This window comes from Oncorhynchus nerka, linkage group LG24 (genome assembly GCF_034236695.1).
Source record: "Oncorhynchus nerka isolate Pitt River linkage group LG24, Oner_Uvic_2.0, whole genome shotgun sequence".
NCBI lineage: Eukaryota > Metazoa > Chordata > Actinopteri > Salmoniformes > Salmonidae > Oncorhynchus > Oncorhynchus nerka.
Window position 1 is genome coordinate 48,323,028 of NC_088419.1, and position 25,347 is coordinate 48,348,374.

The 25,347-nt window shown below is 41.1% G+C and overlaps 1 protein-coding gene across 3 annotated transcripts; it reads left to right on the top strand.

Annotated features, from left to right (window-relative positions):
- The first annotated feature begins 829 nt into the window (after nucleotides 1-829).
- On the top strand, nucleotides 830-25,299 carry LOC115108066 (guanine nucleotide-binding protein subunit beta-4). 3 transcript variants are annotated; one of them, XM_029631995.2, is made up of 11 exons: nucleotides 830-948; nucleotides 5,859-5,952; nucleotides 11,727-11,860; nucleotides 12,166-12,204; nucleotides 12,790-12,896; nucleotides 14,261-14,324; nucleotides 14,801-14,963; nucleotides 15,448-15,514; nucleotides 17,150-17,351; nucleotides 20,128-20,344; nucleotides 20,601-25,299. In XM_029631995.2, exons 3-11 carry the CDS (start codon nucleotides 11,804-11,806, stop codon nucleotides 20,705-20,707), a joined length of 1,023 nt encoding a protein of 340 aa, XP_029487855.1. In that variant the 5' UTR covers nucleotides 830-948; nucleotides 5,859-5,952; nucleotides 11,727-11,803; the 3' UTR covers nucleotides 20,708-25,299. The 3 variants fall into 3 exon arrangements, with proteins under 3 accessions (XP_029487855.1, XP_064865007.1, XP_029487856.1); XM_065008935.1 differs by lacking the exon at nucleotides 830-948 and having other exon boundaries at nucleotides 5,736-5,952; XM_029631996.2 differs by lacking the exons at nucleotides 830-948; nucleotides 5,859-5,952 and adding an exon at nucleotides 6,040-6,312.
- Nucleotides 25,300-25,347: the final 48 nt, after the last annotated feature.

The following is a 25,347-nucleotide window of genomic DNA, read 5'->3' on the forward strand; positions in this document are numbered from 1 at the left end:
ACGTCAAAGTTAAGTTACGATGAGAGGAAGAGGGGCTGTTTCAGATGACAGGGAATACATTTTGATAGAGTGAACCTAACTGTGTTTGACATTGTGTAAAATTTGAGCACAATTCAGTCCCTATACATCAATGGTTAGAGACTTGAAGAATGGTATGGTAAATATGACCAGTCAAATTGTCCATATTTGTTAATTTGTTTTAGTGTAATGGGCCTTATTATTTGACTGTCAATTGGTAGGGCAACTAACTGTGTTTGTGTGTGTGCGCGTGCATGTCAAAGACATTCATTTATAAATCAAAATAATGTTGTATTTGTCATAAACTTTTTAAACAACAGGTGTAGACGAACAGTGAAATGCTTACTTACGGCCCTTCTCAACAATGCAGAAACAAAAAAGAGAAATAGAAAAATAATAACACATGGAATAAATACACAACGAGTAACAGTAACTTGGCTACTATTAGTAGCCATTATCATGTATTTGCATATTTTGGCCAGGTGATTAATTGAATCAGGTTGCTGTCAGCTCTGACGGTTGCAGTGTGCAACTTGCATGGTATTTTAATGATTGCCATTATCAAGCTGCCCTCAGAAATAAAGTTCTATCCCTTTAAAAAAAAAAATACTACCCACGGTCTCTTTTGCTCATGCCCCCCTCCACCACCCACCCACCGCCAACACACACACACACACACACACACACACACACACACACACACACACACACACACACACACACACACACACACACACACACACACATCCAGCCCTCAGCCTCATGCATCAGCTCTCTCTACATTACTACTCTTCCTTGCAACATCCACAGTCACTGAGCATAGAGGAAGAACTGAAACCACACACCGTCTGTCTGCTTACAGTCCATGTACTTAAGGACGTATGTGGAAAACGCCTACTTCCTCTCCCACTTATCTGCACTGAAAAAAAGGTAAAAGCTGAATGCATTTTACTGTCAATGCTGTTTTTGTACATATTGTCTTATGTGTGTATGGCATGAGAAGATTATGTAGTAGGCAAGTCAGACTCACATCAGCTGTGAGTGTGGCTTCAAGCAAGGTGTGGTCTGTGTGTGTGTGTGTGTGTGTGTGTGTGGGTGGGTGTGTGTGTGTGTGTGTGTGTGTGTGTGTGTGTGTGTGTGTGTGTGTGTGTGTGTGTGAGTATGTGTGAGCATGTGTGAGCATGTGTGAGTATGTGTGTGTGTGCATTTGTGTGTGCATCATTGCCACACAAGTCTGAGGTAATGGCTTGGTCTTTTCTTATGTCTTGAGCCTGGGGTGCACCAAAATGTCAAATCAAATTAATTGCGGGCTTATGCTTACTAATGAATTAGTAATCGAGTATCACAGGGTTTCGACTGTGAAGGGAGGTGCAGTCTTTTTTTGTGTATCATTTTTTGATGAAGAGAGAGGGGCCAAGTGGAATTCATTTTTTAAATATCTTGACAGTTAATAGAATCAGAACAGTTACTGTCAATTCAGATCTGGAATGACCTTTTCCTCATTTCTCAAAAAGAGATGGAGAGCATGTCTCTGTTGAACATTTCAGAGATTCAACAGAGAAATGACTTTGTCCTGAGTCACTTCATAGGAAACATACTGCAGGTCAGCTCAAGTCTTGTATTGTTAATTACATCTCTGATTTGAGCAAGTCTTATTGGGATTCCCCTGGACTGCCACACTGTCCTTTTCTCACTTCTTCTCATAGTCCATTTCCTCTTGAGCTTCCTCCCTAAAAACAAAAACAAATACTCATGCAGTTTAAGAGGCTACATTGCCTCAATTTGGTTGTTGTCTTTGAATATGGAAACATTGCTGGTAGGTTCTCCCACAAAGTCAGAACCATTTAAAGTAAGGCACCATAGCAACTTTCCAGTGTATGTGCCTGTGTTTATCCCCTGGCAGTGTACATCTGGTGTATACTTGGCCAACTCCATCTGCATAGTACTGAGGTGCACTATTACGATCAGTGTCACGCTTCTCTAGTGTGTGACTCAGACACCGCACGAGAGGCATTATCACAGAAATGATGAGGACACTTCAGCAAGCTGCCACTGTGACAGCCTCTTATGGGCCAATAATAGCTGTGAGATAAGACATTAACCTTCCAATGGAGCCTCAGAGGTATTGCCTGTAGTTATGCTTTATGTTCACCAAGAGATTCGGATTGATTAATTGTTTTGGAAAACTACAGCATCAGTGGGTCCCGTTGGAATAGGTTATAGGGTTTATCGCGTTTAGGATAGGGAGCGAGGTTTACTGTTCATCTTATTGTCTTTTCAGACTTCGTTTCAGTGAGTATACAATCATCTTATGCATACACATGTAGAAATACAGAGCAGGCCCCATATGTTCTATCATATGCAAAAGAGCACCAGTGTATATATAAGCAACGCCCGCACACAAGGCGAGACCAGCCATCGCAAAACAATGGATGCCAAATTATATAAATGTTAAAGGATTTATTTTACAGTCTGTTCATCAGATGGCGAGATGGTTGATGAATAGTTGTTCCGAATGGCTCGTTTCAAATGAGTCGGGCCATGCCAGGCAGTGAAAGCATGTGCAACTCTAGATGTGTCAATGTCTATTCTCCTCCACAGATGTAGAGTGGTAGAGAGGGAGGCGCTGAACCAGAGAGGTGCGCATATTTTAAGTCACTTTAGCACTCTTCAAGAGGGCCTTTTTCAATGATCCATTATGCATACAACTCTGGCTCTCCCTGGTATTTCTCCTACCTTCTTGACGTCAGTTGCCATTTGTGAGGGTTGCCCAGGCAACGGCCAACCTCCCCTGGAGATATGTCTGGTGGCCTGATATAGCCTTTTAAGGGTTTACTGTTTGCACACGTTTTAATTGCCTTTGATACACTGGCAGTACTACATGTAGGTCATTGGAGTACATCAGGCGTGAAAAAAAAATGGGAACACATATAAAAATAGCATATCAAAAGCTATTCTGGCATGATATCCCATTAGTGCTTCTCATCTCCTCTCAACTTGGGCACCTACATATTGTGTTAATGGCTGTTTCGGAGCAGTCCTCCAAGGGCATTATGTACCCTAAAATGGTAGCAATGAAGTTCAAAGTGAGATTATGTGATCTGGTATGATTGCTTATTGCAGGATATTAATTTGTAACACCCTATGTGTGCTATTATAGTGTATGGTATTAAAGTAGGCATTGCCTAATTACTTTACCTACACTTGTATTATTACAGTCACATTTTTTACCATAATGTAAATAATTCCAGCAATCAAGGGGACATTTGTTAATTAAGGATATCAATGCATCATCTTCATCAGATACAGTATTTAAGCAAGCAAAATTCCCCAATCTCTCAATTTTCTCCTAAGTGTTTTACGAAGTGTTACTGTGTCTCAGTTTTAGACAGTTCCCATTGCAATGGTAGGTTAGGATGTGTGAAAATGGTTATCTGTCATGGCTGGAAGACAATAGAGATATTGTACACACAGGGTACCTGGTCCAGAGCTCTGAGGCTATTTATAGCTTCTGCAGCATCTTTTTTTTTCCAGACATCAAGCTATTGATGTTCTATTTTTACAGTGCAATTCGCTCCCTCCCTCTCCTTTTGGTTGCCAAGCGATTGACCAAGGGATCAGATTGAAGAATGATGTGCCGCTTGCTGGACACCCTGACTCTGATTTTCAGTTGGTTAATGAACTCTTTCAATATGGGATGGATGACACCTATGAGATGGTTGGAGGGTTGATTACAAAAACGATTACAAAAAAAACCTTAAGATAATAAATGCCCTTGCTATTTTACCCTTCACATCTAATCACCAAGCCCGAAAGAAAGAAAGCCACTGGGATGCATTTCAGTTCATTTACTTGATAGTTTACTGACTTGATTGTTGTGGCCTTGCTTTTATTGGAAATAGAAATCTGTTATGATTTTTCATAGATTCATCTGAATTTGATTATTGGCAACAAAGCTACTAACATTATTGTGTAGTTGTCAAGGTGAGCCAGGTTTTGTCTCTACAACATTTATATACGGCAATATTAGGGCTGCCCAGGCCAGAATATTGCATTTAGCCACACCTAACTAAATGTAATTTGCCTTGTGTTGTGTTACAGGGGACGTGACTAACACCTCTCTTTTTCGGAGAAACGAGAGATATCAGCTAATATTGGAATATATGACGTTGATATAAAACTGCGAGAGTACTGCCAAAATTAGACAGGAATAGATTATGTTCTGTCTTGTTGTGGTGATGTTCACACCTCAGAATAGTTAAATGTTACATCATTTCAGTCATGAATTGGCAAAATCATTCGGTTGCATTTAAAGTTATGACATCCTGTGATTTTCATCAGTCTTTTTGATTGATGTTAATGGCCTCCACAGCATATCAAACCCTGCAACATAGGCCTACATCCTCGAATTAACAACATGTGACTCTCTACTAGCTATTATTTTAATCCTAATCCCTATAATGCATTTAGGAAAAGGGATCGACTGAGGTAATCTACTGCTGTGTGAATTCAATTAGACTTAATCTGACCCCATGCTATTCCAAAAGGAAACCAAGGGCTGTGCAACTTTAATCTCCCCTTCATTGATTATAGCTCTCGCAGAGATGAGGAAAAGCCTATCCCACTGCTCTCTTTCATTGGCTCCATAAAAAATTCAGCATGTCCTAATGGAGAGAAATCCTATTCTACTATTTACCCCCTTTACACTGGAGCCAGACCAGACACACCTTTCCCTGGTGCTATCAAGAATGATCAGAAATGACTAAACACGTACATGATGAATCATATGATACAGGTTCAGAACACCAGAAACATATAGCTACATTTAACTGGCATTTTTAGTGTGTGCACAATGTGGAGATCTCCAGGATTGGATGAATGCGCATGCCTATAGGTAGTCTGTATAAGTATGCCCTAGGTGTGTATAATGGTTATCCCAATAATCCTTTTATTTCAGTACTACAATATATCTAGATAATTAATTGGTACTTGCCTACATAAGCCAAAACATTTAGCCTATTACAGTAAGAACTAAGTGTTTTGTATTGTAAGAACATAGTATTCAATATGGCAATTCATGTTTTGCATATCAAGAGAAAAATGGTGAAGGCCTAATCACACAGAACTGACAAAGTCTTCAAAACAACTTGCATTGATAATCACTTATGAACATTTAGAAAACACTGAATTACATTGTAATTGCCTGATAGTAAAGCACTCTGTCATCCCCTTCCTGCACACTTTAGCCTACTTCCCAAATGCTCAATCCACTGTATGGCTCCGAAGCCACAACTGTAACCATACAACATGATGAAGGAAGTAATAAAACATGTAGTCGGCGTTACAAGCTCATTACACCAAGAATAACATTTTAAAACAATATCGTATCGTTCAGACCTCCGCGATAGGTGTTCACCTACACTGTAACAATTTGTTTCCTGTACTCAGTTCTTTCTTTTTGTTGAGGGAGCTGACAGTCAATACCATTTTCCTGTGGGTGAAACAAAGCTATTGCGACACGATTGATTTGGTCCTTATTGTACAAGAAAACGGGACACTTCTCTAAGTGGAGAAAAATCACTGATATAAATCAAGATATTGTCTTAAGAATACGTTTAAATGTGTTTTAGGAATGAGTAAAATGAACATGTACGACATCTCTGCGAGTGCACCCCTCGGCGTAGGCTGTTGCCATGTTCCCAGTTTCTTCATGGGTGTGGTGATTAGATTGCTTGGTGAACGTTCAGTCTAATCCTGCCAGAGTTGCGCGACTGGCTGGCCCTTTAAATCTGTTAAATTGTCTGAAAACTAATAGCGCTATCTTGACATTTCTTTCACAGCTGGGACCATGTATGCCATTTGAAAACGGACTACTGTGACACAGATTGGAACGACGTGGAAATCCCCCCCCCCCCAAAAAAAATCCAGTTTCAGGTAATAACGTGTGTATCTCTTAGCATTTTCTTGCCTTTTATTTCCTGCTTTGGGTAAACCCTAGGCTATAGCCTACAATACGGCGTGATGTCGGCCTTTGTTTTGCGTTGAGGTTGCAAAACATTAGGGGAGCAATTGATACGTTAAAAAGCGACGTGTTGAGTAGTGGTCATCTTAATAGCTAATTATATCTATTTCAAGGCTTGCTGTTTTTCTCGGTGAAGCTTTTATTGGTGAAAATTCGGTGTTATCGAAACGCGGCCTTTTACTGTCAAATCACCGTCGGACGGAAATTAACTAGCCTACTGTAGGCTATAGGATAAAAATCTATATTCACGAATATAACGAAGCCTTATTCAGGTATGTAGAGCAAGATACCGGGAGTATTTTACATATATATTTTTACATTTACATTAATCAATTATAGATGACATTCTGCCTTCATTCGAGCGGCAATTTGTAGCAAGGCTGCCAATGTAACGGCGCGCATATATTGCTTAGTTTCCTAGTCTTGAAAATGCATGCCACCATCATTGATATTGTTTGGAGATTATATAAAATCTAATATATCTCAATATTTAATCTTGTCAAAGCAACACGTGTTCAATAATCTGTCAGAACACCGAGAACAGATAACCTTCCAGTTCTCTGTGTGTGTGTGTGTGTGTGTGTTGTGGTGCTGTTACAATGTAACAACATTGTAACAAAGTTGGAACTTTCATGTATCTGCTAACGTTATCTGTCTAATATTATCCACAATCCGCATTGAAATGACAGCCATCTTTTTAATCGTTATAGTCTAAGCCTATAACTAGCGCAGTGTTTGTTTTAGCTGTATGCCTATCAGTTATTGTTATACTTCTGCAGTATTATAGAGTTTTAAGCAATATCCTGACAAGACGGGTTTAATGAGTCCTCCAACAAGATCAGTGAGGTACAGATGTAGGACCTTAATTTGATCGCCCTGTTGCAGGAGAACTTGCCTGCAATGCAGGACATTTAAAACTTGTAGTGCATTTGAGGTTTTAAAAGGATTCTGAAGTTTGTAATTTTAACTTTGACATTTCAGATTTGATTTTCCTTTACGAAAATGTATCAACCCTTCCAAAAATGTCCATGAATTATAATTCACATAATAATTCACATTTCCTTATAATTTTTCTGCTGTAGCAAACTGGCTCAAATTAAGATCGTACATCTGTAGTGAAGTGTTGTAAAGGGTAAACAGCATTACAACTGCTGTTATCATAGTATGCAAACTTTGACCAGTAATAGTGTAGCTCTTTGTGCACAGGTAGGCTGTAGAAAAAACATACTGGGCAAATATTTTCATGGTCACAATTACAGTGGTAGGCCTAAGTGGCAAATTATTTATTAGAGAACATATGAAGATCATGATTGATATCCATATGTGTCTGTCATATACTGAATGTTTTTAATGTATTTCCATATGGCTGCACTTGACCAATGTAAATACTCAGCTTGTCCAGCAAATAATTTGGGAAGTCAAGTCACCTGATATTTGCGCCATTCTCCAGATGTTTTGAGTGTTCTGTGAACTGAACAAGTCTGTCACCTGGTGGGGCTGCCCTGCCTCCTTTTGCTTTCACCCAATGTTTAGGCCACCTCCACCTCTCTGCAGAGATGTGTCACCTCATTGGAGTTAGAAGAACATACACATGGACATACGATTTCATCCCAAGAACATGTGCACCTACACCCGCTCAAACACAACACACACACACACACACACACACACACACACACACACACACACACACACACACACACACACACACACACACACACACACGTGTATGCACACAATGTCGTTTAATTCTCTCAAGACATTTCCTACTCATATCACACTTTCATTGAATGATATGACCAACATCTACCACTCCAAACATTAACAATAACAAACATGGCTTTAGCCTATTGCAGGGGTTTTAACATGAAATCACACACATATCAGACCAAACCCATGCATTACACGTTAATGAATCCTATTCAGCCAGCAATACCTATTCACCAGAGACAATGTTACTTGGAAAATCAATCCACTTATTCAATATGAAGCTGGATACATTACACAAATATGAAACCATGGTAATCCCTAGGATTAGGTTACAGACAAGTCTGACATGGTGACCTTCCCAGGAGAGGTCAAGTTAATGGCCTTGTGATCAGACACAATATTCCCAATAGTATTACACTTCAAAATTGTAACTAAAAGTGGGTGTGCTAATTTCAGATGCAAGTGTAACGGTACAAATAAAAAATCTATTACTGCTCGGGCGACGTTGTTTAAATGGAGCGGATGTCAGGGAAGATGCAGCCTGGTAGTACTATGTGCTTTGAGGTCATCTAGGTGAATTCTGCTTTACCCCAGCAGACATAGCGTCAGCGTGTGTCTGTGTCTGTGTTTGAGAGAGAGTCATATTTATGTATTTCATGTTGATTTGTGAATGCATTTATGCGCACACACGTGTGTGTGTGTCTCGACATTGGTTACATTTGTGCTGAACAGGGCGGGCGCGCGGTGGCTGTCTTCCCTGGGTAGAGTGGAGAGCTTCCCACCCATGGCCAGTCTTAGGGCCTGCCTGCTGAGGTGGTGCCAAGCAGCACTGCCACACATTGAACAATAGGGAGCCAGCGCAGAGCTCCCCTTTGTCATCCCTGTCTCTGTGCCATTCTCTGGGCCTCCCAATCTCCCACCACTGGAGGAAAGCTACTCGGCCAGTCTGTATCCCACACACCACTAAATATGGGCAATTCGATTCTGGAACGGGGGATAAGTGTGTCATTTGACCACAAACTGAAGTTTTAGAGTAGTTTACAAATTGCGAGAACAATTCAGATTGAACCATTAGGGCCGACTTTTAAAGTCTGTCGTTGTAGAAATGTAGTACCTACCTATTGAGGATTGTTGTTTTCGATTTGCATGTCATATGCGCAAATAGGTTTAATTAAGCTTTTGTGCATAGTCTTCTGCCTAATAGTTTAAATTAAATTAGCTTTTATGTTGGCCAGTGAGACATGTACATTAGTGTATAGCATAGGACCCACGTATTGTTGTTATATTCAGTGTTTAAGAAACATATTACCTTCAACAGTTTATTTATTTGATTTATTCTTATTTTTAACAATGGCCTAGGAACAGTGGGTTAATTGCCTTGTTCAGGGGTAGAATGACAGATTTTTACCTCGTCAGCTCGGGGATTTGACCTCGCAACCTTCCGGTTACTAAACCAATGCTCTAACCACTAAGCTACCTACTGCCCCTAACAGTGTTATATTGTGATCAAGCCATGTTTTGTGATTACTGGTGTCGTAAAAATGTTAGATAACGCGTTACATGTTTGACATTTCAGTGGAAATACTACTACTATCAGCTTTTTAGCAACAAAAGCAGTTTTGCAACAAAAATACTTCCCGTATTATCGGCAGTTATTGGCTACCTTACTATTTTGTTCAATTAAAAGATATATCTGTTTAATTTTGTTCTTAAAAGAGACACCAACCTCGTATCCAAAGTGTTTACTTGATAGTTGACTAAAGTTAGTTGCCTAGCTTTCCAGTAAAAACAAAAAAAGACTTGCCTGTTAACTTTTCAGTGCGTAGACTTCTTCAGTGTTGTAACCAAATAATGTCTCATTATTTATTTTACAGATTAATCTTATGTTTTGAGAAAGTAGATATAAATGAGTATGAATAATTTAGGTAAAAAACTGGATATTAAATTATGTGTAGTCTGTCGCGCAGTCGAATTTTACAATATACAAAATGTGCATATATATATGACTTATTTGAAGACTCTCAAAACCTAACTTAACTATACATACACTGCAATGAAATTGGTGGTCAGCTAGCTAGAAGGGTGTCTTTAGTTGCAAAACGTACAGTTATTTTCCCGGCCATTTAACTGTTGACCTCAAAGTGATTTAATCCTCCAGCCGCTAGAGAGTGTCGGAAGTTAGGGGGTGTCCGATGTTGGGGGGAAATGAGCTATTGGATTATTTATTTAAGGATCAGATTGCAGTAAGGCACCAGCAGCAGCATTTCATTGGTAAACTGACGTCAGGGGCTCTGCAGGTGGCTTGCGTCAGCAGGTGTCATGAAGGAAACGTAATTCCCAGGCAAAAGTGTTTCTTTCTCCACTGTCTTATTTTTGTCAGTGCGCTTCCTACCTGACGCCAAAAGCATGCAGACTTTTTGTAATTCTGCAGTCAGAAAAAATGGCAAACAGTCTCGACCTAAGCCCTAAATAATGTTGATTTTGAATGAAGTTGTAAAATAGCATCCAAGTGCATTATGTAGGCTATATGGAAGGAGTATGCTGTTATGTTTTTATTTTATCTTTATTTAACTAGGCAAGTCAGTTAAGAACAAATTCTTATTTTCAATTACGGCCTAGGAACAGTGAGTTAACTGCCTGTTAATGAGGGGCAGAACGACAGATTTTGTACCTTGTCAGCTCGGGGATTTGAACTTGCAACCTTTCGGTTACTCGTCCAATGATCTAACCACTAGGCTACGCTGCCGCCCCCCCAATTAAGATGATTTAAAACTGGGCAACCTGACCAAATTCACATAGAAATGTGTGTTAGATCTGTCATTCTAAGAAGTCTAAGAAGTGGTAAATCTGTTCTATGTGCGCAATGTCTGTGCTTCCCGTTCTTAAGTTTAGTTTTTAAGTTTAGTTTTTCCATCTGTTAATTTCGGTTTTGTACACCCGCTTCAAACAGCTGAAAATACAATATTTTTGGTTACGAAAAATATATTTCACAGCGGTTTAGATGATACAATGATTCTCTACACTATACTTGCTTGTTGTGTCACATAAACTGAAATTAGGCGAACTATTCGAATTTTAGCTACCAGGAAATAGCGGAGCGATTTCTGCATAGTGCAGAACACGGTTTAACATGGTTATTAGTGAAAAGGCCATTGACGCTTGGTTATTAATGCTTATTTAACACTTATTTGTTAACCTTATTTCATAAAGCATCATACACCCATGGGCATTCAATAAACAGAAATACCACCTGCTATGAATGCTTTGACGAGCGCTATTAAATGTGTAGCAAATCTTTCTTTTTTTACTACATCATGAACGTTATTTGTTTTCCAATGTGGAACAAAAGAAATACATCTTACAGGCATGCTGCCCTAGCTGCTAATTATAGAAATGGAACTAAAACATTAACCCAGGGCTGTATTCTGGACAGCAGGCTGCAAAATGTCCTGGAAAATGAGGGGGGCCCAGCGCTCCAACAATTTCTGGAGAGTGTGTAAGTGCCTCGTGACCCACATTCAGAATCCCCTAGGTAAAGGATGTGGCGACACACACACAGCCCAGTGTGTGTATGTACAGTATGTGTGCGTGCGAGCGTGGGTGTGTGTATAAACGCAATTCACTCAATAGAGCTACAGTACAGTTACAGTACAGTTTCACCCCTCCTTTGCACGTCAAATTATATTCAAACAGAATCAATTGCAGGACAGGGAGCTAAAACAGCACAATGCAAAACACCCCGCTTGATTGAATTGAAAAGGTCAGCGACTCAGAGCCTTGTGTATTTAAATGGCCTTTTGAACCAGACTGGAGGTGATTGGTGCCTGTGTCTGGGTGCAGGCCGGCGCCCCACGATTCAGGCCAAAGCAGCCCCATCCGCAGGATGTCTGTGTTTATTACAGCCCAGGGAAGTGCTCCTCTGAAAGTGTGTCTGTCCGTCTGACTGACTGTCTATCTATCTGTCTGTGTTTTTCAGGTGTCAGCTGGTCTGTGTGATTTTTACAAACCCAGTTTTCCAAGTGGAGCGTGGCCTGAACACATCACAGAGGGACAATGAGCGAGCTGGAACAGTTACGGCAGGAAGCGGAGCAACTACGCAATCAAATCCGGGTATGGGGCGTGTGTGTGTTTGAGTGTGTGTGTGTGTGTGTGTGTGTGTGTGTGTGTGTGTGTGTGTGTGTGTGTGTGTGTGTGTGTGTGTGTGTGTGTGTGTGTGTGTGTGTGTGTGTGTATTGAATCCTTGACTCAAGAAATCTGAACAGTAAAGTTTCAGGTGATTATTTGATAGTATTGCTTGGCATTTTCAATCAGCCATTTAAATCATATTATAATATTAACACTGGACCACTTTCTGCAATATACTCTTTCTGTCTCTCGCAAACTCTGAACATTGCCATGTTGCTGTTGTGTTACAGGATGCTAGGAAAGCCTGTAGTGACTCCACTCTTTCGCAGGTAAGGGATTCAACAAATTAAGATTACACATTTACTTACAATACATATAAATGCCGGTTATAGCTTGGATCAAGCTATCACATGTGTTTGATATAAAATACAGCCAAACATTTACCTTTGTCTAAATAAACAGGACCCCCCTTAGGCTCTTTCCAATCACAACCAGTGAGCAGGTTTTTTTTTGTTGTTACACTTGAATTTGATCCTCTTTTGACCACCTGAAATCCCAAGGTCTTTGTAGTCTTACCATGTATCAGGGCGTACCATGTATGTCCAATCAAATTGTAGAAACATCTCAAGGCTGATAAATTGATTTTTTTTTGCTTTGTCATTATGGGGCATTGTGTGTAGATTGATTAGGGGAAAAAACAATGTAATCCATTTTAGAATAAGGCTGTAACGTAACAAAATGTGAACAAAGTTGAGGGGTCTGAATAGTTTCCGAATGCACTGTAGGTATAAAGCAAATAGCCTAGCAATTAGTCTATGAAACTGACATGTACATATTTGGACTAGCGTGAAGTTTATGAATGACCATGCTGGGTTATGCTGATGTTGTTTCCTTTGGACCTGGCGTATTGGTAGATCACAGCTGGTCTGGACTCAGTGGGCCGGATACAGATGAGAACGCGACGCACTCTCAGGGGCCACCTCGCCAAGATCTATGCAATGCACTGGGGCACCGACTCCAGGTCTGACAATACTACTGTTACTACTACTACTACTACTACTGCAATACTTATACTGCTACTATGCTTCTATTGCTAATATACTTCTACTTCTGCTGTTGTTATTTTACCCCCCTTGATTCTAAATGATCTTTTATTGTCTTTTTATTGTTGCATAAGTCCTATGAGGTAACTCTAATGAAAAGTACTATACAAATGAAATGTATTATTATTATTAGTACTACTACTAGTTAGTACCACTACTACTAGTACTACTACTGCTACTATCCTACTAATATACTACTACTACTACCACTACTGCTTCAAAACTACACTACTACTACTACTACTACTACTACTACTAAACCTCCATATTCTTAAGCACTGGCTGCTTGTGTCCTGTGGGTTTTGGACAGAAACGTTGTTCCAAACCAAAGCCATTAACATTTAAATTACAAAAAAGTCCATAGACTGCTAGTTCAATACTACGGCACATAGAGCAGTGGCACATTTTTACCAGTCAGTGTACTGTTGCCAGTCACACTAGTACAGTTGGACCGACTGATTTCCAATTGAGGCTCGATTTATATGTGAGCCATGGGACTACAAGTATGTATGCTTACCAGCTCATTCTTACTGCTCCCAAATACTTCTGAGTGTGCGTCTGCACTCTGGGTGAACCACCTGGAGGACAAACAGCCTGTGTTTATTTTATATACAGCAGTTGACATTTCAGCGGCACAGCTCTCCCTTTATTGTGTGCTTGGCTCGCTACAGATGGGTGCCAACCCACTTCCTATCACTGGAGAGACGGAAACACAAGCAGTTGGTGGCAGGGGGATGGGGGGTGGGGCAGGCTCTCTGTTTATCTTTCTCCCTCTCTCTTTCTTTCCTTCATTCTCTCTATCACCTCCCCTCTCTATTCTTCCTCCCTCTTTCTCTCTATTGTTCCCCCCCCCTCTCCACTTTTCTCTTGCTCTCCATCCCCTCCTCTATCCTTCTCTCGTTCTATCTCCCTCTGTCTCTCCCTGCCCCCCTCTCGACTGTAGAGCCTTTCAGATGACTGAGTCCATGAATATTACATGAAATGGCTCATCCAAAGTGGTCGCTATCCTGGACGGTTCACACTGCGATCCTGGCATGTGGGGTGTCCCACCGGAGGGAGGGAGGGAGAGAAAGAGGGAGAGGGCTCTGGAGTTCACACCACATTTAAACTGCTTTGGAAGCAGCAGCTTTTCTGGCTACATTAGTTATGCATGCATTAGGTATGCTCTAACTAGTTTCATTGCTTTTTTTGTTCCTGTGAATATATGCCAGTGTGCTGTGCTGACAGGTCAAACTCTTCTTCAATATATTGAAACCATTCTCTTTTTTTAAATGGCGTCTAGGTTACTTGTAAGTGCCTCCCAGGATGGCAAATTGATCATTTGGGACAGCTACACAACAAACAAGGTGAGACCTACATTAAACTGCACCTGTGTAACCTTTCTCAAATAACATCAAAGACAAACAATCACCAGTAAAGTATCCTCTATATCTCCCCTCACACTGTAGCAAACAGTGCCATCCTCGTTGTCCTTGATTCTCCTCTGTATACTGCATCACATTCCACTCCCCTGGGTGATTGAGCTAAGGCACGTTTGGGGTCAATTCAATTACCATTTAGGTTATATTAGGAAGTGAATTCGCCTGAAAATAATTTCCTCCTATTTTCTACCAGGATATTTCTATTCCCGAATTGAATGTCAATTCACTTCAGGAAGGTTCCTAACATAAGATCTGCAGGCGTAACTTGCAGATCAGGTTACAGGTTATGCGTTCAGATCTCAAGTTAGGATTTGGTCCTTCCTTTCAAGTCTTAACGCTTATGAATTTTTGATTGCAACCCTGGAGGTAACAGACGTTGATCGCGTGTGTGTATTCCGTAGATGCATGCCATCCCGCTGCGCTCCTCCTGGGTGATGACCTGTGCATACGCGCCCTCTGGGAACTATGTGGCGTGCGGAGGCCTGGACAACATCTGCTCCATCTACAGCCTGAAGACCCGTGAGGGCAACGTGCGTGTCACCCGCGAGCTGCCCGGACACACAGGTACACACTGGAGAAGGCTCTTTTTAAGAGGCGGAATACCTCAATTTTAGAAAGGAAATAGCACAATTTCACCTCATCAACTTTTTTGAGTGGTTTAAACCCAGATAACCTTTTTTCATTCCAAAAGCATTTCTCACCTCTGCCCTAATTCAATATCCCCTGCAGATCTTGGCCCATTTCATAAAGCATCTCGGAGTAGGAGTGCTGGTCTAGGATCAGTTACACCCATAATTAATATCATCTTATTCATTATGATCTAAAAGGAAAAAACAATATTAGATCAGCACTCCTACTCTGAGATAGTTTATGAATACGGGTGAGACTAGTTCTTCTCCATATTGTTTACACCTGTCCACTACTGTCAAATATGTGGGGTGAACAAGGGCAGTGGATGCACTGAGGACCACAGTGATTGCTTGTTATGGTATTGATGTCAATCGTGTGGATTAAGCCTGCATGGTTATTTTCAACCTTTATTTTTCAGGCTATTTGTCTTGCTGTCGTTTCCTGGACGACAACCAGATTGTGACTAGTTCCGGGGACACCACCTGGTGAGTTTGTTGATCTAGTGTGGGAGGAACACTTATTTGGGGAACACTTATTTGGGGAACACAACTTGTGTCTAGATGATATCCTTTGTCCAATAGCTTTGCATCCACCGCTCTTATAAGGCTTTGTCTTGGTTTTGTTCTGCCAGCTCCCGTGAATACTACTCACACAGACTATTAGGGTTATGATAATACGATAGCATCGTCTATTGACGATGATTGACATCCATCGTCAATGGTAACGGCATCGTGATGTGACCGTCAATGCTTTAGCCTATTTGAACTTGACTGGTTGCCCCGCAGTAAAGAACGGGAGTCTCCAGCACACAGCAGGGCAGCACACAAGTGACATTCCGAGTAATTTGCTTATTCCTATTTGCTATAACCTATTTCAATAAATATGTTGTATACAGAATGCAAGGGAGGAATGTAGGGTAAACAGAGCAGAGAATTCCACCAAAACAGTACAAAAGGTCCAATATTCTCTCGCTCTCTCTCTCTGTCGGATGCATCGGCTTTTAGTCTATAGCCTGAACCTATTCATGTTTTATTTTTTAAATAAGACAATCCTTATTAACCATCTTGTGTTTAGCTGTTTTAAAAGAACGTAGCCTATATTCCCTTCTCTCTCCATTCGATAGGCTACGCTTCATTTTATGCATGGCTTTCTCCCGATAAAACAATGAATGTAACGGCATTCCGTCTCAAAACGTAATTTGAGCCTAAAAACACAAGGTAGCCAGGGGACTAATAATGAGAGAGAACAAACAATATCAATAGCCTATAGGAAAATTGAATGACAAGTTTAATCAAGTTTGAGTTTATTAAGAAAGAAATGATCCATATGGGCTGGGAAAATCCCTCCAAACGAGATTAAAAAAACAAATGGCCAATAACTTATCCTCATTCCTCTTACTGGCCTATCATAAAAGCTTTATGGCCAATTCAAGTTATGAGCAGCAGTTTAATTCCCAAATATTCTAGCCTATGAAGATGTTGTCCTAAAGTTGTGGCTTTCAAGAATGAAAGTCTATAGCCTAAGCCTAGGCATTTATGATAGATTGTATGATAGATAGAACAAACTATATTATTTATTTTTCTATTATTTTACGAGGCAAAATAAAGCATTTATTATCCAGTTTTGAGGACTGTAGAAGGTTTCTATCCAGCCAATGATGTCACTGCGTTGACAGCCCATTCCTCAGAATCACGGCTCCATCACAGAGCGCCAAACAGACACACAAACCTGCTCCATGCTGAAGCTCCTCCACCAGAAAGGAATACTAGGACAAGATTTGTCTGCACTTAGCCTCTGCCCAGGATATCGTTGTGATCCGTCCAGTCACATTCGATTTCACTCTATAGCCCAACTTATTTTCAATAAAAAACTCAATCAAATTGGGTTGGCCAATATGGGGCGATAGCATCGTATATCACAATGATTTATGGGTTACATAATCACGAGAGGACAAAGGTTGACATCGCTCAACCCTACAGACTACAGTGACACACACACAGCGAGAGGAGAACCCAGTGCACCTCCCCATTCATCATCAATTCATTTCAAGTCTTAACATTTCCATTGTACACTCATACCTCCTCTTCTCATCTCCCCCCCCCCCCCCCTCTTGCTCTCAGCGCTTTGTGGGACATCGAGACTGGCCAGATGGCCACCAGCTTCACGGGCCACACGGGAGACGTGATGAGCCTGTCCCTCAGCCCTGACTTCAAGACCTTTGTGTCGGGGGCCTGTGACGCGTCCTCCAAGCTGTGGGATGTCCGGGACGGCATGTGCAGGCAGTCCTTCACTGGCCACGTGTCCGACATCAACGCCGTCTGCGTGAGTAGGAGGCACAGGAAATATATGTATCGTTTTGTTACCAGACCGGTTACCAAACTAGATATTCAGTTTCTTTGCTAATACTGCAAGAATTTGACACAGATTTGCCTGACTATGTAATGTTAATCCTGAAAAGAGAATCTGAGCCTCAATTCGTTGGTGGTATGGACTAGGTGTCGAAAGCATTCCACAGGGCCGATGTTGACTCCAATGCTTCCCACAGTTGTGTCAAGTTGGCTGGATGTTCTTTGGGTAGTAGACCATTCTTGATACACACGGGAAACTGTTCAGGGTGAAAAATCGAGCAATATTGCAGCTTGACACAAACCGGTGTGCCTGAGACCTACTACCATAGTGCCTTCAGAAAGTGTTCAGACACTTTTTCCACAATTTGTTTTTACGTTACAGCCTTATTTTAAAATTGATAAAAACAATTTTTTCCCTCATCAATCTACACACAATACCCCATAATGACAAAGCAAAAACAGGTTTTTCTAATATTTTGCTAATAAAACATTTAAAAAAATGAAATGACATTTACATAAGTATTCAGACCCTTTGTTGAAGCACCTTTGGCAGCCATTACAACATCGAGTCTTCTTGGGTATGAAGCTACAAGTTTGGCACACCTGAATTTGGGGAGTTTCTCCCATTCTTTTCTGCAGATCCTCTCAAACTCTGTCAGGTTGGATGGGGAGCTTTGCTACACAGCTATTTCTAGGTCACTCTAGAGATGTTTGATTGGGTTCAAGTCCGGGCTCTGGCTGGGCTACTGAAGGACATTTAGAGACTTGTCCCGAAGCCACTCCTGTGTTGTCTTGGCTGTGTGCTTAGGGTCGTTGTCCTGTTGGAAGGTGAACCTTCGCCCCAGTCTGAGGTCTTGAGCACTCTGGAGCAGGTTTTCATTAAGGATCTCGCTGTACTTTGCTCCATTCATCTTTGTCTCGATCTTGACTAGTCTCCGTGTCCATGCCGCTGAAAAACATCCCCACAACATGATGCTGGCACCACCATGCTTCACCGTAGGGATGGTGCCAGGTTTCCTCTAGACATGACGATTGGTATTCAGGTCAAAGAGTTTAATCTTGGTTTCATCAGACCAGAGAATCTTGTTTCTCATGGTCTGAGAGTCCTTAAGATGCCTTTTGGCAAACTCCAAGTGGGTTGTCATGTGCCTTTTATTGAGGAGTGGGTTTCGTCTGTCCATAAAGGTCTGATTGGTGGAGTGCTGCAGAGATGGTTGTCCTTCTGGAAGGTTCTTCCATCTCCACAGAGGAACTCTAGAGCTCTGTCAGAGTGACCATCAGGTTCTTGGTCACCTCCCTGACCAAGGCCCTTCTCCCCAGATTGCTCAGTTTGGCTGGGCGGCCAGCTCTCGGGAGAGTCTTGGTGGTTCCAAACTTCTTCCATTTAAGAATGATGGAGGCCACAATGTTCTTGGGGACCTTCAAAGGTGCAGAAATGTTTTGGTACCCTTCCTCAGATCTGTGCCTCGACACAATCCTGTCTCGGAGCTCTACGGACAATTCCTTTGACCTCATGGCTTGGTTTTTGCTCTGACATACACTGTCAACTGTGGGACCTTATATAGACAGGTGTGTGCCTTTCCAAATCATATCCAGTCAATTTAATTTACCACAGGTGGACTCAATGGAAACAGGATGCACCTGAACTCAATTTCGAGACTGATAGCAAAGGGGCTGAATACTTATGTTATTTAAGGTATTTCAGTTTTTTTCTAAACCTGTTTTTCCTTTGTCATTATGGGGTATTGTGTGTAGATTGCTGAGTATTTCCCTTTTCTTAAAAATCCATCTGTAACGTAACAAAATGTGGAAAAAGTCAAGGGGTCTGAATAATTCCGAAGGCACTGTGCAATCCATTTCTCAATTGGTTTAAAAATCCTTCTTTAACCTGTCTCCTCCCCTTCATCTACACTGATTGAAGTGGAATTAACAAGTGAATCAATAAGGGATTATAGCTTTCACCTGGTCAGTTTTATGTCATGGAAAGGGCATGTGTTCTTAATGTTTTGTACACTCACTGTATATTTACTGTTTGGGGTATCTCTACTCACTCGACCCTGTCGTGTTAAGGCATGCTTCCCAGCCGAAACAGTTCGGTAGAGTTCGTGCATATATTATGATGACATTTTGTGACGTTTTCGTTTCGACTTTTCGGGCACACAGCATTTATTCTGGATGCAAGCCGATGTTTGGAGCCGACGTCTTCGACGGTGATTGGTCAACAGTAGGGATTCTTCCATAAAGTCTTTGTTGTCATTCAACGAGAGACGACTCGTTTTAATGTAAAAAAATTTCATTGTAAAATACTGCACCAATAATCTTAGTTAGATGTAAAATTGCGTGACTATCACCTCTTCGGCAAAAACGTCAAAATTAATGACAGATTTCTTGAGTTATCTTAAATTAATTCTGACTATTTTGAGGAAGTGTATACTGACTACGGTGTCTCAAAATGGACAAACAGTGCTATTGCCACTTTTTTGTCGTTTTCAAGCAAAGGTCTTTTAAGGGAGTATGCCAGCACGCTTGTTCGTTTCGGCTAGCCGAGTTCGCTTGGTGCCAGCTGAGCTAGAGCATGCTGACGTCTTTAAAAAGGAACACCATAGAATATGACTGATACAGTAACACAAATTATTACAAAACTTCATGTCATAGACATTAGATTAAACAGTGAGTATGACACAATACACTATAACAAAAATAACTTCATTCAATATACCTAACCCATTCTCTCTGTCTCTGTGGTGCAGTTCTTCCCCAACGGCAACGCCTTTACCACGGGCTCGGACGACGCCACCTGTCGACTGTTCGACCTGCGTGCTGACCAAGAGCTGATGATGTACTCGCACGACAACATCATCTGCGGCATCACCTCGGTGGCCTTCTCCAAGAGTGGCCGCCTGCTGCTGGCTGGCTACGACGACTTCAACTGCAACGTGTGGGACACCCTCAAGGCCGAGCGCGCAGGTACAGTGGGGGGAGCTGAGGGACCTAGTGCACGGATTCCAATCCCTTTAAAAATAAATTAAATGCAACCTTTTCTTGTTACCTCCCTTGAGGTTAGAGGAAGGGACATAATGCAGATTTTTGTGCTAGGCACTCATTTGGCAGTCACACTTATGGACAGCAACTTACAGTCAGTACATACAGTAGTTGGTGAAACACTGTCTGTACTATGACTCACAATGCCTCCTAATCACCCTTAAATTGTTTCTCTTTCTAGGTGTCCTGGCCGGTCACGACAACAGGGTGAGCTGTTTAGGCGTGACAGACGACGGCATGGCCGTAGCTACGGGCTCATGGGACAGTTTCCTCCGAATCTGGAACTAAACCCTCCACATCACCTCCACCTCCTTCTCTATCCCCCCTCCACCAACCCACCCACCCACACCACAGGGCTGGACTTGAGGGTGAACACTGTGTCTTCTACCCCCCCCCCCACCAACCCACCACCAACTCCACAACACAGGCAAAGTCCCCCCTGTCCAACTCATCCCCTCACCCAACCACCCTCCAACCGCCCAAGCCACAGCCAGCGCCGCTGTGGGAAAGTAACAACTCTTTCTACCTTTCCAAGTGACGTTTTTTTACCCACCTATTACACAGAGGTTTTCAAGTACGTACAGTTAGTGTCCAATAAAAAATAAATGATGAGACGAGATTTTAAAACATTTGCAAAAAAAAAAACACAAAAAAACCTGGCATCCCCTCTTCTTTTCAGACAGGGGGGGAATAGAGCGCATGTTACCGTGGTTACCGCCAAATTAGAGGACAGTCTGTGTGTAATATGTAAATGTATATATAAATACAGTATATATGTATAGCATTATGTGTGTATATATGCATCATATAACCACATATAATGTGTATGTATATACTTTTGTAGTTTATTTCCCACCCTTAAGTTTTTTTGTTTTGTTTATTTTTTTTTTGCCTTATGTTTTACTTGTTTAATGTATATAATATTCACAGTACTACACGATAACACAATTCCGATTTTGTCACTTGCCCCATGTACAACATAATGTACATGTCAGTATGCATGTGTGTGTGAGTGTGTGTATGTGCGTGTGATGGTCTACCGGCAAAGGTATACACACGTTCTATAACTATAATACTGTATATTCACATGTTGATGATTGCGGTAACGATAGGAGTTGTGATCTGTTGGCATTCCTCTAAACAAACATGGCTTTCTTTTCTAAACAGAGCCGTTGTGGTCGTTTGTAGAGACAGCTTCTAGACTACAAAGGTTAGGTTTTAGTCTTGGCGGCGTTTTAGCCCAATCCATTTTCTAGAAACTGGTTTAACTAGGTATTGATACACAGCTCCCGTAGTTGTTTGGAGGCACAGTCTCGCTAAGCCCCTCTAACAAACTCAAACAGCGTGAAACGACGGCCTAGAGAGACACTCGCAGGGGTCTCGGGCTGTGTTCAAAACCGCTGTTGTATGGCGAATAGTATAACATCACTCCCACGCCTTGCAAATCAACAAGTGTGATATGGAATAAATATGTTGCGATCATTCACTAATAGAGACTTTACTGCATATACCCGAAAGCCTTTACGTCTCCACTGCGGATGGAGACGGGGGCCGGTCTGAAACCTAGGGCCAAAAGGTCTGAAACGTAGGGCCCCAAACTGACAGGGGGGCTACTGGGATCCTGGAGCTACTGGGAGCTAGCTCAAGCCTGTATTGTAAGACTAAATAAGTACTGAGAACCAGAAATGCTGGCAGTCTATACAATCTCTACCATAGGCTGGTCAGTAGAAGCATTGTGAAAAGATGTGAAAAGGAAAGACTGCTCACTATATGAGCAGTGAGTGACTCTCATAATTCCTTCCCTATGAGTGGACATGAGGGAAGATGCTTGTAATAGCTTTTTGCTATGTCCTCTTCAATTCTAGGGATTTTATTTTATTTTATTGATGACCATCAATAGGGTGGTTTAGTTGAGTGTGGAATGTAACGCTCTTGGTTCAGAAATCTCGTCAGCCACTCAAAATCACACTAGTGCCACCACGAGCCTGTAAAAAAAGAAATGCTTGAAAAAAAAAATCTCTGTATTTAACACGTAACGTTTCTTCTCACCAAAACAAATGTTATGAACAGTTTTAAGTATTGCTAGCAAAGAAAGTACACTTGGTAGAGAGCTAGATAATGCACACATACACAACAAACTGTAGTCCAAATGTAAGCAAAGAGCACATGCAACATACTCACCAATAGAGGAAAGGGGGTATCTCTCACAATACTTTGTTAGTTTGTGCATCAGTCATTTTCCGTTTTTCTCGCAAGATAACTTTGGTTGGGAGGCAACGCTTCAATAAGGGTGCCTATTTTTGAGTTATACACCCTAACATCCTAAAATATCTAGATAAGAGTACATGGATTGGATCCATGTGGAATGGATCAGAATGGTCTGTGGCTTGAGATCAGTTAAATCTCCATTCTGCCTTACTGTACATGCTACGAAGCCAATCCCATTGCCAACATTGACCGGAACTGGTCAGGAACTCAAATGTTGGGCCTGCTTGTTCAAGACTTTGGCTTTTTATCTCCACCTGTAGGCAGTTCACTTGACCTCAATCACCCAGTCGCCTAATGAGGCTCCACTATTTCAAGTGGGCCCAAGAGAATGTGAAAGTAATTGTCCAGTGAAAATCTTATTTTTAAAAGTTCATATTCTGTCAACTCATACCCAAATCATGTTATTGACTCATCCTATACTCGTATTTGTGGCCAAAGCTTAACTTGGGGACAAAACAATTAAAAAAAATAATAATAATTTCCTCATAGAGGATGAGCTGGCCAATCAGCGGGCTAATCTTTTTAATGACCGGTCAATGCCCACACAGTTCTGTTGTTGGGGTATGCCCACACCATTCCAACACAGAAATCTGCTTTTTAACATACAATAAAATAAGTGATTATAGGTCATATTTCATAGAAATCTGGAAACACTGGACAGTTACTTTAAAAGATAATTGTCTCCTTTTCAAATATTGGCACTGGGTAAAGAATGAGGCAGGCAATAACCTGCTATAACAAAGTCAAATGATTTGCTGAAATCAAGCAATTGTGAAGCACAGAGACTCGTCAGTACTATAGTAAACACTAAAAGCCAAGCTTACAGATGACCACAACCGAAGAACTGCAAACAGCATGCATCTTCCAATAGCTTCTCGAAAGTGCTGTACATTATTTTATACAATTCTGCTTTCTGTCGTACAATTTGTTGTATTTATTGATTACAAAGAAAACCCTTTGATCATTTAGTGATTTATAGTAGCCGTTTATTTGGTTGTACGTTTTTAGCTGTTTTACCTGGCTTTGCATTAATTAATTTGAGAATAAATGTAAAAGAAATGGCTGGCGGTTTATTAAGCCCCCAAAAACACAAAATCCTTGACCTGACTTGGATGTAAAATGTATTCCATATCAGTGTTGAAATTCTCACTGATCTGTGTGGGTAACATACATGCCGGTAATAAGTGTTACTTTTCGCATTTGTGCCAATGTTACCCACTGACCCTGAGCTGTGAACTGAAAACATGTCATAATTGACAACTCATTGTGTTTCTTCGCTTGCTTACAGAAAGTGCCAGCTTTTTCCCCCTGAATCAAAATCTAATCCGTGTCATTTTTTTACACTTGGCCTGTAAACAAGGTCCTCTGTTGACTTCATAAGGTGCCCAATAAAAGAGAAGTGTCCAGAACTTATGGATATTCCTTCAATGTTACTGAATCACTTTCTGTTTTGCTTTCATTTCCCCATATGAAATTAATCTACCCATTGTGAATGATGAGGATCCAATGAGAGAAACGTAGCCCTTTTAAGACAGGAAATACAGATGGCAGATAAAATGGCAGGATGAAGTTTGGTCATTTTACATCAACATGGCTGCCAGGGAACCTTACCCAAACTCCTGAAAGCAACTTTGAAGTTGGTTGTGTTGATTCTTCAGCTCAGACATCATCTGTGACAATACAGCACCACAGCCCTTACTAGCCAAAAAAAAAAAAAAAAAGTATATTCTATAACACAAAGAACACCCCAGAGGCTTGACCACAGTGCTCAATAAGATGCAACAGTATTATTACTAAAATAGTGAACGCATTAACATGTGCCTGTGCAGTCCCAATGATCAGGTTAGTTTGCTGGGACCAATGGTTTCTAGGCATCAATAGTCAAAGGTGCTCAATCTCCCTGTATTTGACCATGTCATTGTATTTCCTTTGTCTCCTTTAGCTGTATTCATCATATGAAACAACTATGTCATAAGAGCAGTCGTGACAGCATGTGCTCTACCGGATGGGATGCCGAGACCCAGTCTGCAACGAACACAGCGTGTGTTGGTTTTCAAGTCTCCTTGACATACATAGCCAAAGTAATTGAAAAGCCTGAGCTTGTACTTGCCTGGATTTACAGGTCTAAGGGAAAAGTAAGTAAGTAAATCAGCATGCGTTGCGTTTACATGTGAACTGTTCACTCGTGGACTGAGGTGGAATATTATCCATGCATCGAAGCAGTGTTTTAGAGGGGTTCTTTTAAAAATCGTAAAACGGAGTAGCGCATATATCGAGAGAAACAAACATTGAAGTTGTACCCCAGCTGTCCTTTTGATAATTAGCGTTACATTTTGCGATCACCACAAACACAAATTAATGCACTGCCTTTTGGCTCTGATGTATTCTGACAGTCTTATTTATTTTTTGTGTTTTAAAGCTAGTGAAAACCAGGGACATGGTGCCATCATTTCTCTTAGTGATATTGTGTGAAATTATAATCACTTGTTATGGAATAATTTTTTATAGTCTTTTTCACACCAATTCTTTTTGTGTATTTGTACAGTGGCTTGGTGATACTGATATGTTGCCATGAGTTGATATTGTAACCAATAAAAAAAGCTTTAACCAAGGATTGTTTTGAAGCCTATTATGTAAAAAAAAATGTTTTTAAACTTATG

Excerpts from the sequence above, each read along its gene's own strand:
- LOC115108066 (XM_029631995.2), top strand. The coding sequence starts at position 11,804 with ATGAGCGAGCTGGAACAGTTACGGCAGGAAGCGGAGCAACTACGCAAT. Across the intron at positions 12,205-12,789 it reads GTGACTCCACTCTTTCGCAG|ATCACAGCTGGTCTGGACTC; the intron begins GTAAGGGATTCA and ends GCGTATTGGTAG. Across the intron at positions 14,964-15,447 it reads CGAGCTGCCCGGACACACAG|GCTATTTGTCTTGCTGTCGT; the intron begins GTACACACTGGA and ends TTTATTTTTCAG.